We start from the raw sequence: 17,587 nt of genomic DNA, 5'->3' as shown, positions 1-17,587 counted from the left end.
CCCCATGGACTGTAGCCCACCAGGCTCCTCTGTCCATGGGATTCTCCAGGCAAGAATACTGAAGTGGGTAGCCATTCCCTTCTCCAGGGCATCTTCCTGACCCAGGGATCAAATCCAGGTCTTCCTCACTGCAGGCAGATTCTTTACCATCTGAGCTACCAGAGGATAACAAATATCCCAAATAAATTTCTACCACTGTACTCAAAGTTGAGATCCCAGGGGTTCCTTAAGAATTGTCTTGAGAAGCCTCATGTAACCTCCAGGGAAGAAAGCTCCATGTGGCCATTAAAACAAGCTCACAGCACCCACAGTAGATGCCAGCCAAGACTGCGCTTCACACACATCAGTGGATGAGAATCCCAGGGAGGCTTGTGAAGATGGAGATTTCAGGATTCCCCCTTTAATGTAGTTTTCAAGGTATGTGCTGACCTCAGGAATCTGCTTATTTAATAAGCTCCTCTAAGGATTCTGATACAGGAAGGTCCTGGACCACAACTCAGGAAACACAAACTAAAATGCATAAATTTAGTGGGAAGAAAAGTCTTTGAGGGAGGGCAAATTTTAGGCCTGAGTTAAGAATATTTTATTTACTCTCTCTGTCTTCAAGAATATTCTTGATTTTTCTCTCTCCCTCTCTCCAAATACATACACACACACACACACACACACACACACACAATTTAGCTGTGTCAAAATGATCTTTAGTAGGAGCATGTCAAATTGTTTTGAAGTAAATTAAAACTAATCATCATTATGGAAACACTTAAAAATAGACGAGGAAACCAAATGAAACTATGAATGATAAAACTAGGATCCTTGGCTAATGACAATTGTAAAACAAAACCATAAATATTTTTTTTGGTCTTCAAAGATATCTGAGTAATTCTGTTTTTGCCCAATTCTGGGTCATTGGACATTCTTCAAGTATATGATAACCAAACTGTGTTTTAATATAATGTTATATAATCAAAAATAATATATCAATAATAATATTTATAACATTTAATAATATTGAATTAATTTGCACTATTTTGCACAAGTAATCCAAATCATTTAAGTGGTGATTTAAAAGACATGATATCTTAATGCAGATGTGGTCGTGGAAAATGGAAAAATCAGAAGAAATTAAGCCACTCCTGAATATGCATTAAGAAACAGGAAGACTTCCAAATTAAGAAATATCTCTTAAGGCTAAGTGCCTAAAAGGAAGCCACAGTGCCTCCCCAGGTCCCCATTAAAATGTAATCTTAAAGACTTTAAAACCTTTTTATTGCCAAGGTTCAATGAAAAGCTCACATCCGTGAAATGTGAATCTGAGCCAGGGGGTGAAAACAGAAGCAGAAAGGATACGAGGGATTGCAAAGAGCTGAGCGAACACGTGAAAGGAGGAACCCCAAGCCATCTGCCAAGGAGCCACATAGGTCAGGACGAACTGCAGCTTGTGAAGCAGGTCCCCGAGCTGAAAGCGAAAGACAGAGAAGCATCAGTGACGACAACCACAGTGGCAGCCGTGTCAGTTGGTGAGAGAGCCTGTGTTAAAGGTACAAAGCCACAGTGTGATGATCATTACTCCTCCTACTGTTACCTTCTGGGAAACGGAATACTTTGAGAAATGAAACTATTTCCTCACGTATCAGTAAACAAAGGATGTCACAGTCATCAGCGTCCACCGGTGAGCTCTGAGGAAACTCAAGAAAGGAAAGAATGCCTGTCATCTAGCAGCCAGTAGACTGTAGCCACTCCCTATGGTGAGTCCTGAGGAACATCAGGATGTGAAAACATAGAATACTGGCCCCAGATAGCTGAGGTGCTGCTGCTGCTAAGTCGCTTCAGTCATGTCCGACTCTGTGCAACCCCATAGACAGCAGCCCACCAGGCTCCCCCGTCCCTGGGATTCTCCAGGCAAGAACACTGGAGTGGGTTGCCATTTCCTTCTCCAATGCATGAAAGCGAAAAGTGAAAGTGAAGTCATTCAGTCGTGTCCGACTCTTAGCGACCCCATGGACTGCAGCCCATCAGGCTCCTCCATCCATGGGATTTTCCAGGCAGGAGTACTGGAGTCGGGTGCCATTGCCTTCACAGCAAAGGAATGATTTCAATAAGCCCAGACTCATGCATCTTCCCATACACAGAAAAGCACTAAATTCCTTAACCTGACCTATCTGGTTTCTTTAATTAACAACCATCTTTTGATGTTCCTACTACCTGCCCTTTGTTGCAAAACTCCTATATATCCTAGCTCCTTGCCTTGCCCCCTTAGAGTAGTTTCACAGAGCTATCTGAAATGCTGTCTCCTGGGCTACAGTTCTCATTTTGCCCCAAATAAAACTTAACTTGCAACTCTCAAGTTGTGTACATTTTTCTCAGCACTTCCTTTGTCTCATATGCAAGACAGCTGTTCAAGGGGACTTTCAAACAGCAACAAGATGATCAGAGGAAACCTTGTGTGGTTAATTTCACCAAGTTAATGATATGGTATATCTCTGTGTTTCTTAAAGGAATACTCAGAGCTTGGTCTTTCCTCCTCCATACTTGGGTCTTTCAGGGAAAGATTTATACAAAACCCCATCATGATGGACACTGCTCAAGTTTTTTGTGTATGGACTTCAGCCTACCTCTTCAGTCACTCTTCCCGGAGAAAACTGCTCCACAGGATTGAATTGCAAGTTACAAAGTGCTTTAGAGAGCCAAGATGGGCTATGGGAGCTGCTGCATTAATTTGCTAGACAAGCCAGCACAGGAGAAAGCTGAGTTCTGGGGAGAAGCAGGGGTTGGGGAGAAGAGACCTTATGTGGCCTAAGGATGAACACGAGGGGAAAAGTGCCCAGTGGTTTGGGCTGGAGATCCAGAATATAAATGTGCTGGAAAGGATGAAGAGGGCCGGATTCATGGACTGCAGACCCCTGCTTTGTAGACAGCAGTGACTGATGGACCCCAGATGTGAAATTCTATGGCTGTCACTTCTAGAGGCAGTCAGTAAGTAGCAACATGCTTCCTAAACTCCACATACACTCTTCACCCATAATGGAGACCTCATTTTTTTAAAAACTGAACTATAGTTGATTTACAATGTTGTGTTAGTTTCAGGTATACAGCAAGTTGATTTTGGTTATACATATGCCTATTTATTCGTTTTTTCAGATTCTTTTCCCTTACAGGTTTGGGAAATGGAATATTTCCTGCTGTATCAGTAAGGAAAGGATGTCACAGTCACCAGTGATTGCAGCCCTCCCATGCAAACTAATGGCCCTGAGGAGAGTCAGGGAGGAAAGAGTACCTGTCATCTAGCAGCCATCACACTGCAGCTAGTCCCCACTGTGAGCCCTGAGGAAATGCAGGATGTGAAAACCGGATACTGGAGCCAGACAGCTGAGGTGCGTATCAAAGGAATGATTTCAGGGAACCCGACTCTTGCATCTTCCCATACACAGAAAAGCACCAAATTCCTTAACTTGAGATATCTGGTTTTCTTTAATTAACAATAATCTTTTGATGTTCCCAACTACCTGCCCTTTGTTGCAAAACTTCTGTATAACCTGGCTCTTCCCCTTGCCTCCTCAGAGCCGTTCTCTCAGGGTTTCTTGACATGCCGCCTCCCAGGACTGAAGTCCTAAAAATTCCCGCCAAATAAAACATAACTCAAGTTTTAGGTTGTGAATAATTTTTTGTCAACATATTATTACCAAATACTAATTACAGAATACCTGTGCTATATAGTAGGTTCTTGTTGGTTATCTATTTTATATATAGCAGTATATATATGTTAATCCCAAGCTCCTAATTTACCCCTCCCCACCCTTTCCCCCTTGGTCACCATAAGTCTGTTTTCTATGCCTGTGGGTCTATTTCTGTTTTGTAAATAAGTTCATTTGTACCATTTTTTTTAGTTTCTTCATATAAGCAATATCATATGTCTTTCTCTGTTTGACATAATCTCTAGGTTCATCCGTACTGTTGCAAATGGCATCATGTTATTCTTTTTATGGCTAATATTCCATAATAATGGAGAATTCAAATGGCAGGATGTGTTGGTTTCTAGACTGGTTAGCATATGAGATAGTAAGATACATTCACCAGACTCATGATGTCAAAAGAGAAGGAAAAATAGAACTCTTAACGAGGATCAGGAAGTGTGACATAGAACATCAGAAGATCACAATGAAAAGAAAGCAAAGGCTGGAAAATGGGCCACTGAGGAAAGAAAGGTTCAAGGAACCAAGATAACTTAGCCCATCAGTGAAAGGTCACATCTGTGATTTTGGAACCAAAAGATGAGGTTAACCTGAATTGTTTCATGAAAATGTCATGAGGAAAAGTGAGGTTAATTAGAATCCTCTTCAAATCTTCCTCTCGCTTTTCTTATCTTCCCACATTCTCATCAATATCCTGGGTTTGGAGACTAATTTTAGAGTTAAACTTCCTTGGACCGGCTACAGAAGTTGAACCAAGGACAGATGTTCTCTCAAAGGCACAGCAAATCAGGAGCTCTTGAGACGTGACCTCATCTGGTCGTGCAAGAGCCCCATGGTCTAAATGTGTCCCCTGGGGACCCTGGTCACACACCTAGCAGTGAAGAGTCAGAGGCAGAGAGAAGGCAGAGGATAGAGCAAGGGAGAGAAGGGAAAGAAGCAGAGACAATGGGGAGGACAGAGGTGGAATAAAGAGAAAGGAAAAGTAGAAGAGAAAGATGATGCAATTGGACCAGAAGAACTGTGAAGGAATATGAATTCTGGGTAAGAAAAACAAACATTTTTTCCCAGTAACTTTCACGTTCTTCCCTCTGGCTCACTGACATCCACCCGAGAGCCGACTTCAACTGGCTTTCATTCTTTCAGAAAGTCCACTTTAGTTTTAATCAAGCGGTTGGTTTAAGCTTCTTGAACCCTGGATCTGGATGGGTCTCCAAGGCTCTGGGGGCCTTTGAGATGCCCAAAATTGAGAGAACAGCAGTTTACTCTCTCACGTCAGCTTGAGGTTGTATCTTTAAGGTTCACAAAAAGTGAGTCCTCTCCCAAACCATGGTTCAAATGTTCCCAGTGGCAGTATTTACAATAGCCAAGACATGGAAGCAACTTAAGTGTCCATCAACAGATGAACAGATAAAGATGTGGTACATACATATAACTGAATATTAATCAGCCATAAAAATAATGAAATAATACCATTTGCAGGAATACAGATAGACCTAGAGATGAGCACACTAAGAAAGCCAAAGACAAATATCATATAATATGACTTATACACAGAATCTAAAAAAAATGTATACAAATGACCTTACTTACAAAACAGATTCACAGACTTAGAAAACAAACTTCTGGTTACCAAAAGGGAAACATGGTGTTGGGGGGATAAACTGAGAGTTTGGGATTGTCATATACACACTGCTGCTGCTGCTAAGTCGCTTCAGTCATGTCCAACTCTGTGCGACCCCATAGACAGCAGCCCACCAGGCTCCCCCATCCCTGGGATTCTCCAGGCAAGAACACTGGAGTGGGTTGCCATTTCCTTCTCCAATGCATGAAAGTGAAAAGGGAAAGTGAAGTCGCTCAGTCATGTCCAAGTCTTTGCGACCCCATGGACTGCAGCCCACCAAGGCTCCTCCGTCCATGGGATTTTCCAGGCAAGAGTACTGGAGTGGGGTGCCATTGCCTTCTCCCATATACACACTACCGTATTTAAAATAAATAACCAACCAGGATCTACTGTGCAGCACAGGGAACTCTGCTCAATATTCTGTAATAACCTAAATGGGAAATGAATATGAAAAAGAATGAATATATGTATACGTACAACTGAATCAATTTGCTGTACACCAGAAACTAACACAACATTGTTGATCAACTATACTTCAAAATAAAATAAAATTTTTTTAATTAGTCCTCTCCCCACCTGACTTCCCACCAGTTAAAGATGATGTGGACAGACAGGTGAAACACAGACTCAAACTCTTGACTCACTTCTCTTAAAAGATATGATTCCCTTTGAAGGTCATTATCATATCTATGCATCCCCACCATTAATTCAACCAGAGGCAGAGTACGCTAATTACAAAACAGGAGACATTCAAACAAATGACTCTAGAGTACATCAAAAGCAAAAATCCTGAGAAGTGGGGACGGACTCTCTTGTATTAACTTGCTTCTTTATGCCCTCCCAACTCTATCAAGCAAAATGCCTCTGGATTTGAAACATTCTCGTCACAACACTGTTAAGAATTTTTAGTCTGGTTATTAAGATTTAGTCCTGTGACTCATGCCTAGGTGAAAACTGCAAGCATGAGCACGATTACCTTATGTGATGTATGAACCCCCAAATGCCATGAAAATGAATCATGGGTTTTAAAAAGTTATTCCTGTTGGGTTTTCAGTGTATGACTATATCCTGGGAGGCTTTTAAGCCACCTCCTGGAAAAGCTGATAAGTAGGTCAGGCATTGCAACTACAATCAGACAGGCAGCCCCAGGGAAAGCCTCATCTGCAAGTTTAAAGCGTTAACAAGTTAAACTTTGCTGCATTATGATTAAATGAATCTATCACAATTATTTTTTGCATAGCACAGCAACCTGTATTTATACATAAGCAAAACCAGTAATCAGGCACATGCACTCTCATGCTCTAATTGCAGCCAAGACCCCAGGTATCTTTGTTCTTTTCCTATGTCTCTGCTTTGTTTTTTTACTCTTTTTTCACAACCACTCTGAAGAATAAAATACAAGCTTTGTAAAAGATTTTCAGTATGCCGCTCATCAAACAGACTCTGCTATTCTTAATCACTGAAGCCAGATCTCCAGAATGACAGTTCTTTATATTCCAGTGATTGATTCCTCCACGACTCAGTAAATTTTTTTATTATTAAACTTTTTATTTTGCATTGGAGTATAGCCAGTTCACAATGTCGTGATAGTTCCAGGTGGACTGCAAAGGGACTCAGTCATACATACACATGTATCCATTCTCCCTCAAACTTCCCTCCCATTCAGCCTGCTTCATAACATTGACCAGAGTTCCCTGAGCCATACAGTAAAAATTCAGTAATTTAATAACCTAATAACCCTCCCACCAGAAAAAGGACATGCTGGCACTTTGTCAGATGTCAACACAACACAGTGTTTAAGAGTATGGGCCTGAGGGCACACTGCCTGGGTTTCAATCCCAGCTGACACCTATCATGGGGCTGATACTGGGACCTCCCACATGGTCATTTGAGGATGAAATGACTTCATCTTTGTTAAGGACTTGGGATGCTGCCTGGCAACAGTATGTGCAACATAGGACAAGTGGATATCTTATTTGAGGATATATTTTCTCTTGCTCAGGAAATTCTAGGGCTCCCCTCTAAACAACCAAAACTTACCAAGTCCAGGTCCTCTTACTTTTCAGAGGAAGAAATCAGACTCAGGGAAGCTAAGTGGGCCGCTTAGGGAAGACCGTGAGTTCAACGGACCCTGTGAATCCAGATGTTGAAATTCCTAGTTCTCCACCTGGTGATGGATTTCTACCTCCCAAACTTACCACATCTTCTTGAGGACATGAGCCATCCTGGAAGGACAACAGCAGGAAGCAGCAGAGGAAAGGCGTCTTCTACCTGTGCCTTTGTGCTGATAGCAGTGGGCAGGGTCGTAAGTGTGAATGGGACAGACGGGGCCACGGCCACTACTGGGGACCCTACTCCACACGCACCAGGCTCTCATCTGTCCTGGAACACCCTTTTCAGTACAAATGCCAAACGAACAATAGACGAGTCCACCCAACAAGTCCAGTGACAATCAAATGGTTTCAACAAGGCAGGCTGTTGGGTTTCCTGTGCTTTTTAAAGGCACAGCTCCAAGAAAGTTGATATGACCTACATATTTTTTTTCCCCCTAAAAGTGTACAGAGGTGTGCTCCAGGTTAAAAGACTCAACCTCATATTTTCCCTTTATACTTCTTTCTTCTCTTCTAAGGTTAAGTCAGATTTTAAAAAAAAGAGAAAGAGAGAAAAGAAAAATTTATGGGTATCCAAAAAGCAATGTCAAAGCACACAAGCAAGTAAATGAATGAACACTAATCATTAATGAGAAGCATGTATGAAGAAGCACCTTCTGTACCATATAAGACCATTATCTATAAAATAAAAACTCATTTAAGATAACAGTCAATGGAAAGAATAACACTAACACCACCACATGCAGCACAGCACTGCACTTAAGTACTTTAAAAATTTTTTTTGTTTTATATTGGAGTAGAGTTGATTTACTGCCTTCCCAAGTAGCTCAGTGGTAAAGAATCAGTCTGCAATGCAAGAGACGCAATGCAGGAGATGTGGGTCTGGTACCCGGGTTGGAAAGATCCCCTGGAGGAAGAAATGGCAATCACACCTGTATTATTGCCTGAAAAATTCCATGGACAGAGGAACCTGATGGACTACAATCATGGGGTCACAAAGAGTTGGACACAACTGAGCGATTAAGCGCACACACAGGGTTGACTTCTAGTGCTGTGTTAGCTTCAGGTGTATAGCAAAGTGATTCAGTTACACACACACATGTATCTATTTCAAATGAGAAAACTCAAATCCCCCACTTAGGTAGTTACAGAGTATTGAGTAGAGTTCCCTGTGCTATCCAGTAGGTCCTTGTGGGTTATCTATTTTATATACAGCAAGTGTGAGTTTGGGGCTGATATGTACACATTGAGGTACTTTAAATAGAAGTCCCATTTCCATTAGCTATGAACTTGCATCTCCTTAGACAGTATGAGGCCTCTGTTTTTATGAAGCTTATCTCATTCCTAATGCTCTGCTGCCAAGCTCTTAAATCTCAGGCCTATTAAAGCATAATAAACGTCCCAAATTACCCAAGTATGACTATACAAGAAAACAAAATCATTTGGGTCTTTTCCACTAAAAACACTCAGAAACGACAAAAAGAAGTCACAGTGGAATAATTCTGGCTGTTTCCCAAAGAAAGACACCATAAATACTCTCACTTCAAATAATCCTTTTTGGAAACATCTTTTCAATTTGGCATAGACATGCTGTTGTATCTCTGCTCTAGGCAGAAAATGCAATCTGCATAAATTCACAAACTATCTTAAGAGAAGTGTCACCCAATAAATATGACCCTAACCCATTTCCTTGCTAATACATTCTTAAATAAGGCATAGGTCACTTTTCCTCTGGGGACTTTCTCCCCCTTTCCCAATGAAATAACTCACCATTTACTGAATGTTCTTATACCAGGAGCTGCCCATATGATAAGTCCATTTGATTAAATTCAATCACTACCTGTTATCCCTATTGCTCCAGCCTTACTAGTCTCCCATCCCAGGTTAGTTCTTTTTTTTTTTTTTTTGAATTCTGTTGTCAAATTCATCAAGTTTTTTTTTTTAACTCAGAAAAATATGCAACTTATGATTATCAGTGTTTGAACTTGAAGAAGCAGGCAAGGCTGAAAGGAATCCCAGAGACTGGCTATTGAATTAAAGGTGAATTGAGTTCAAAATGAGAGAATGCTGAGGGAGCAGAGATGAGAGTGCTTGGAAAGGATGTTGACACATGGGAAGACATTTGGAAGTTCAACGTGGGACACAGTGATGAATTCAGGTGGGAGTCCAGCTGAGGGATTGAAAACCAGGAACAAAAGAATTGGGAAAAGCAATCAGACATGTTGATGCACAGGTAGGGATATGAGGAGTAGAAAAATGTTCAAGAAGGAACGGAAAAAGTAAAGCGGTGACTTTTCAAATGTGAGATACCACTTTAGGTAAGGGGGAGAGCCACTTTTATAGAATAAATGATTGATAACATCAAGTATGATAAACGCAAATATGATACATTTGAGGGTATTAGCATTAAAACATAAATAGTCTCAAATACGGCTGACAATTTTAATGAGTTAAAATTTTGTAAGTTAAGTAAACTTTTCAGTCAGTGGTTATAAGTGGTTACACAACTGAATTTCAGAAAGTGAGAAATGGATTCTACCACAATATAGAATTTGTGTTGGAAGTCTATTATATAATACTCTGTTTAGCAAAGTATTGATGGGCTTCAGGGAGCATGGTAATACAGAAAGGTTTCCATCCACTGTAAAAATATACACATATATATATATATATACATATACACATATATAAATACATAAATAATCTAAAAACTCATAAGAAAAATTGTTGAATTCCAAAGAAGAAAACCTCCAACAGTCAGAAGCAAAGAGGGGATTTTAAATGTGAATGTTATATCTGAACTAACACCAGGGTGACTCCAAGAAGACAAGGGCATGAATATGGGCTACAGGAGCTGAGTACTTGAATTTTACTGACTTGAAGGGCAGCCATACCCACCAAGTGTAAATTAGAAAGCCCCATCTACCAGGACTGGGAGAAAATAAAAAGTTTGTTTTTCTGCCTGGTATAGAGTAGATGGCTCAGACGGTAAAGCGTCTGTCTATAACGTGGGAGACCCAGGTTCGATCCCTGGGTTGGGAATATCCCCTGGAGAAGGAAATGGCAATCCACTCCAGTACTATTGCCTGGAAAATCCCAAGGACAGAGGAGCCTGATAGGGTACACTCCATGGGGTTGCAAAGAGTTGGACATGACTGAGCGACTTCACTCACTTATAGAGTAGATGAAAATCAATCACCCACAACACGCCAAAGCCTTAGCCATCATAACATAGGGGAGAGGTGCTGAAGTATAAACTATTATAGAAGAGCAGGAACGCAACACTGAGAGACTAACATTAAAAGTAGTGGAGGATGACAAAACGTTCTCTCATAAATTGTCTTCAGGGACACTTCCACAACCAGAATATGTAAGCCTCCCACAGACAGAAACAGCAAACTCCCAGTGAAGATCTGTTTACACTGAAAATTACAAACTGCAACAGGAAACAGCAAAGGAGAAAAAGCCAGCAGATGCAACACACAGGACAACTGGTATCCCAAGAATCTGAAGTAATAACAACAGGTGCTAAGTCACTTCAGTCATGTCCAACAGTGTGACCCCATAGACGGCAGCCCACCAGGCTCCCCCGTCCCTGGGATTCTCCAGGCAAGAACACTGGAGTGGGTTGCTATGTCCTTCTCCAATGCATGAAAGTGAAAAGTGAAAGTGAAGTCACTCAGTCGTGTCCGACTCTTAGCGACCCTATGGACTACAGCCTACCAGGCTCCTCCGTCCATGGGATTTTCCAGGCAAGAGTACTGGAGTGGGGTGCCATGGCCTTCTCCCAATAGCAATATAAAAGAATCTAAATAAATGAGTAAAGAGTTGACATAAAAAAGAAGCAATAATAAAAGAGTAACCTAAGACGCAAAATGAACAAATGGAATTGAAAAAGGAAGAAGTACCGATTCTAGAAGTGGTAAATGAAGTCATTAAAATAAAATGCCCAGGAGATGGCTTAAAAGCAGATCAGGGACAACAAAACAGCAAAGTAGAGAATAGAAGCTCTGAGTAAATTACCTGGAACTCAGCATAGACATGAAAGGAAAAAAATCCAGAGCTAAGAAACACAGATGGCAGACTCAGAAGATACAATGTGCATCTAATTTTGGAGTTCCAGAAGGAAAGTATAGAGAGAAAAAGAAGAGAAGACATCTGAAGGGCAAATGTCTAAGAATTTTCCAGAATTTAGAAAAACATGAGTTCTTCATTGAAGAATTACATCAAGTCCCATACAGGATAAATAAAAAGAACTCCTATTTTACTGCCTATAGTAGCAAAATAACTACTAGCAATATCAAAGCCAACAAGAAAAATGTCTTATAGATTACTTGCAAATAAATTATGAATAGACGGAAGATTTCTCATTAGCAAAAATACATGCCAAAAGACAACAGTATTTCTAAAGTGATAAAAAATATCGATCAGGTTAGTTTTGCACAGAACTCCAGTATCACTTAAGTGTAAGATAGGAAAAAAAAAGACCTTTTCAGACAAAGGATGAATTTATTACTCATAGAACTTCAAAGAAAGTACAATTAACAGTGTACTTCAGTAAAAAGGAAACTTACTGCTGAAGGAAGAAAGGACATACTAGAATAACGGAGAGGAAAAAAACTGTTGAAGTGTTAAAATATCAATATGAGGATTAATTGTAAAAATAATCATAAGGACAGTGACATTTGAAGGTAAACCAAATACTAGATATAAATATTTAAGATGTGGGAGGGCAATTGGAGTTGAAGGTTAAGTCTTTGGGCTGAGAGAAGAAAAGACATTTTTAATTTCATAGGCTAATCTTAATGATTTAACAGTATCCACTACACCTCTAAAGTTTTCAAACTTTAATGTGAATCAGAATTTCCTGGAGGGCTTGTAAATCAAGGATTCTGATTCCCACTTGCAGAGGTTCTGATTCAGTAGGTTTAGGATGCAGACCAGAATACCTTTCCAGGTGATTCTGATGTTGCTTTTCCGAGGATCACACCTTGAGATTCATTGCACTAAAGGACTAAAAGAATAATATTCAATTTCCAAGCACTACAGGGAAAGAAGGGACCAAATAAAATTTATTCAATTCAATATAAGGCAAAAAAAGGAGGAGAGTAGGAGGTCAAAGGAAAAGCATCATAAAAAGAAAGAAAAAAAATCATGATAGAAAAATGTAAAAGCAAAAAAGTAAATGTAAATGGATACAATTTGTCTATGAAAATGTAAAGATTCTCAGTCTGTATTAACAAGGAAAATTGTGCTAGATGCTTTCATTAGAAATAGTAGAATTACTTGGAAAGTTTAAGATAAGAGGTCACATAAATTATTCAGTTATCAATAAAACTTTCTTATTGAAAAAAAGAGAATGAAAAATATATATACCAGACAAATCCTAATCAAAAGAAAACTTGCTTACCTATATTAATATTAGACAAACTAGACTTTTACTCAATAAAGAATAAAAATCAGTATTTAATGAGGTAAAGAAAGAGTCACCAGAAGATACAATTAACTGAAAAGTATGTACTTATCCATGTAATCTCAAGATATCTAAAGTAAAAATGGACAGAATTATAGGAGAAGATTAAGAAATCTACATCACAGGGAGAAATTTTAAGACAGGCATCTGAGAAAATAATTGCTTAATTAGACAAACAAAATGAAGATATAAAATATTTGACCAATAGAATTAACAAGCTTTATCTGAGATGTGTGTATTAGAATCTTGCAGTCAACCCAAAGAGAAAGAATATAATTTTCAAGCATATGTACATTTATAAGAATCAATGCATGACTAAACTCCAAAAGAAGGTTTAACCAAAGCTAAGAATTGATATCATGCAGATTGCTTTGTAATTAAATTAAAAGTCAATAATAATGAGACAACAAAACAATAATAGCAACAACAGCCACAAACTCTGGATATACTAACAACAATAAAAACAGCATTGATAGTGATAACCAAAATCAGATAATACTTGAAAATGAATGACAATGAAAAGCACTGGTAGCAATTATAACTTGTGGAATTCAGCTAAAGCTATTTGTAGAGGAAAAGATGTAGCCTTAAAATGTGCACCTTAGTAAAACTTTACAGTTTATATTGGAAGTCTATTTTGTAATGCAAAAAAATTAGCAAGAATAGTATCAGAAAGGAAAATACAGATGTTCTAATCTATTAATATAAATGCAGAAATCCTTAATAAAATATTTACCAAATGAATCTATAAATGTATAAAAATATATCATGATCAAATGTGGTTTATCACATAATGGTTAAATATTAGAAAAAATGTCATTGATTCACAAAAATGAAGTAAACAGACTGTATAATATTTAATTGATTCAGAAAAGATGCTGAAAAATAAATTCAACAAATTTCTAAAACTCCCTCACAACCTAGTAATTTAAAAAGTTCTTCTTAAACTGATAAAGGGTATCAGTGCTATACTGTAGTAAGTGAAAGTGAAGTCGCTCAGTCGTGTCCGACTCTTTGTGACTCCATGGACTGTAGCCTATCAGGCTCCTCCGTCCATGGGATTTTCCAGGCAAGCGTGCTGGAATGGGTTGCCATTTCCTTCTCCAGGGGATCTTCCCGACCCAGGAATCAAACCCGGGTCGCATTGCAGGCAGACGCTTTCCCGTCTGAGCCACCAATAGTAAAATATAAAATTTCAGGACTATTCAGGAAAGAGGTATCGAGCAGGATGAATCTGATTAACCTACAACAGAAAAGTGAAAACAGAATCATCAAGGGAGACTAAAATATAAGGGAAGACAAAGGAACCTGGGGTAATAGATGATCGTCTGTGAAGTGCAATTTGTAAAACTAACTAAGAAGGGGAAGAGATGTGATGCAGGGACGAGTGTACCCAGCAGGGGTAGGCTACTTAGGCAAAGGATTGTGAAGCTAATAAAGGGAAATGCAGCGGGCCCTGATTCTTTGATTAGCCAGTCTTATGCAGCCTGACAAATTCAGAACCCAAGGAGAACATGACAGAAAACATTAGTTAGGTTCATATTTCATAACTACTAATTAGGGCATCCATAAATGCAAATGAAGTCACCAAGGCACGTTTAAATTTTTCAATCTACCAAGAGGTAAGAATGCACAAAATTAAAAGGTCTTCTCGAGATCCCTGAGCATTAGGAATTACATTGAATCCTGCATCTCTGTGCGTGTTTGTGATAGTCAGTGGGGGTGCAGGTTCTGGTGTGTGGGGAGGTAGGTCACTGGGGAAGGAGGTCACTGGGGCAGGAGACAAGGGTGGCCTTCAAAACAGCAGAAACAGGAGATGATGAAAGTAACTGAGGACAGAGGGTTACTTTTGTTCTTTAAGCATCAAATTGAACTTGGAGTGGAATGGTAGAAACGATACATTTAATGTACACATTCTGCCTTTCTTTTCAATTCCTTAAGTCCTTTAAATTCCTAATGTTAGCCTTTATCCAATTACTGTATGTAGGATAGTCTCCTGTCTTTGATTTTATTTATAATTCTCTTCCTTGTACGGGAGAGGCAGCTTTCTAGATTCTGTTTTGGGGGCCTTCCTCCCTGGGCTTTCAAGGTGGTGCTAATGGTAAAGAACTTGCCTGCCAGTGCAGGAGACCTAAGAGACATGGGTTCGATCCCTGAGTCAGAAAGATCCCCTGGAGAAGGAAATGGCTACCTACTCCAGTATTCTTGCCTGGAGAGTTCCATGGACGGAGGAGCCTGGTGGGTCCATGGGGTCACAAAGAGTCGGACACGACTGAAGCGACTCAGCACCCTCCCTCCTGAAGATTCATTATAACTCTAAGGGTGACAAACGTAGTTTTTACAAAGAGGGTATAAAAGCCAAGTTCATAAGACTCCTATCAGGATTCAAGCTGCTGCTTTTACAGCAGCAAAAGAGCTCATGAGTTGGTGATAGTCAAGTGTGTGCTCATGGGACACTAGGAAGCCCCTGAGGGGTACAGAAACCGCAGGCTCTCTCTCCATGCACTCCACTGGGTGCTCACAGAAAAGATCAGAGAAAAGCCTAAGGAAGTGTCTGGTGTGGGACAGACATGAAAGAAGGAACCAGCAGACACCTGGAGGGTACGAAACTCTGCTAGACCCCTTTTCCAGACTTCTCTTATGGGACACACATTTTAGCCTGCTGGGCTCCTTTGTCCATGGAATTCTCCAGGCAAGAATACTGGAGTGGCATTTCCTTCTCCAGGAGATCTTCCTGACCAGGGGATCAAACTCAGGTCTCCTGCATTGCACACAGATTCTTTACCATCTGAGGCACCAGGGAAGCCCCGATCTGCAGAGGAAAGGTCAGCAAATACTGTTGTCCCCAGAGCATTGATAAAAAAAAAACTCACTGCAGCTGGGAGAGGGGGACAAAACCCCACTCCTGAAGAAGGGGCAGGAGCACCTGCTGGACCAACTGCAGCTGGAGGAGGGGCAGGAAGACTGAGAAGGGCACAGCTCCAAGACCAAGGGATAGGGGCAGGCCTAAGACTGAGGTTTAATTAGAAAGCAGAGAACGTCCTCCACCCTGTCCCTCCGCCATCAAGTTAACAAGTTTCAAGTGAAGAGTAAAAGCAGATGCTGATGCAAGAGGGAAAGAAAAGGAACAGTTCCATGTGAAAAGACACACTGTGAAAAAGCAGCATGGAAGCAGAGCTGAGCGCTGAGCAAATGCTGCTTTGGAAACCAAACCCCAATCTAAATGCAAGGTATCCCTTCAGGAGTTTTCTGTGGTACCTTGAGGGTAACCATAGCAACAACAAACCCCCAACCCAGTCCATCTCCTAATTGTATTAACTCAAACTCTCCATCAAAAATCTAGCAGAAGGAAAGGCATGTCCAGTTCCAGGCATAAAAGCTATTTGCTTTATTCTCTATGGCCCTCCACCAGAAGTCTAGCTTTCAACAAAAAATTATGAGGCATATCAAAAGGCAAGAAAAAAGAGACTCCTAAAACATAGCCACAATCAGAGCAAGAGTCAGATATGAACCATATGTTGGAACTATCTGACTGTGAAAACTAGAATAACTTTGATTAATATGTTATGGCTCTAATGGAAAAGGTACACAATATGACAGATGAGATGAAAAGCTTCAGCAAAGAGATGGAAAGTTTAAAAGAGATACTCAAATGCAAATAATAGAAATGGAAAACACACAAGAGAGACACTGAATGTTTTCAGCAGGCTCGTCAGACCAACATAGTCAATGAAAGAATCAATGAACTCAAAGAAGGTCAATAAAAATGTCCTAAACCAAAATACAAAGATAATACTGAATGAATTCAAAAAGAAAATATGGGGCTTACCTGGTGGCTCAGGGGTTAGGAATCTACCTTGCAAAGCAGGAGACATGGGTTTGATCCATTGTCCAGGAAGATCTCACAGCTGCCAGGCAGCTGAGCCCTTATGCCACAAGTAATAAGCCTGTGCTCTGGAGTTCTCAAGCTGAAACTACAGAGTCTATGCTCTGCAACAAGATAAACCACTGGAATGAGAAGCTCCCTCACCACAAGGAGAGAAAGCTCACATGCAACAATGAAGACCCAGCATAGCTGAAAATAAATAAGCAAATTAAAATTTTAAAAACACATGGAAAAACACTACTTAGTATCCAAGAAATATATAACAATATCAAACTAACATAGGTGTTCTTTGAAATTCAGAAAGAGAGAACAGGACAAAGAAGTGTTTGAAGACATAATGGAAAAAAAATTTCCAAAGTAATGACAGACACCAAGTCACAGATTCAAGAAAATCAGATAATATCAAGGGGGATAAATACCCAAACAAACAATAGAATAAATAAACAAATAATAATAAATCCTATATAATACTAGGCCTATAATAATCAAATTGCTATAAAACAAAAAGAAAAACTTGAAGGCGGCCCCCCAAAAAAATCACATTACACAGAGAAGAATAAAAGTAAAAATAGATTTTCTGTAAGCCAGAAGACAATGGAGTGGTATTTTTTAAATGCAAAAACAGGGGTGGGGCAGAAACTGTCATTACAGAATTCTATACCCAATTCTTTCCTTTTGTCTTTCAAAAAGGAAAGAGAAATACTTTCTAGGCAAACAAAACTGACAGAATTCATTGCAAATAGACCTTCAGTACAGAAACTGTTCAGGAAATTCAGGCAGAAGAAATACAAGTTGGAAATTTGG

At 39.8% G+C, this 17,587-nt stretch overlaps 1 protein-coding gene across 3 annotated transcripts in view; it reads right to left on the bottom strand.

Annotated features, from left to right (window-relative positions):
• Positions 1-17,587, bottom strand: part of PCNX2 (pecanex 2) — a 311,410-nt gene that overhangs the window by 106,667 nt on the left and 187,156 nt on the right. For 2 of the 3 annotated variants that reach the window (XM_086381075.1, XM_086381076.1), the window contains one exon: positions 1,351-1,459. The exons of the other annotated variant lie outside the window; for it this stretch is intronic. In XM_086381075.1, the coding sequence (XP_086237201.1) occupies positions 1,351-1,459 (109 nt within the window). The remainder of the gene's footprint in view (positions 1-1,350; positions 1,460-17,587) is intronic. 3 annotated transcript variants of the gene reach the window in all.

The sequence above is a fragment of the Bos grunniens genome, chromosome 28 (genome assembly GCF_055505025.1).
Source record: "Bos grunniens cultivar Pamir isolate PY7600 chromosome 28, Bosgru_T2T1.0, whole genome shotgun sequence".
Classification (NCBI taxonomy): domain Eukaryota; kingdom Metazoa; phylum Chordata; class Mammalia; order Artiodactyla; family Bovidae; genus Bos; species Bos grunniens.
Note: the sequence above shows the minus strand (reverse complement) of the source record. Positions and strands in the feature narration are given on the sequence as shown.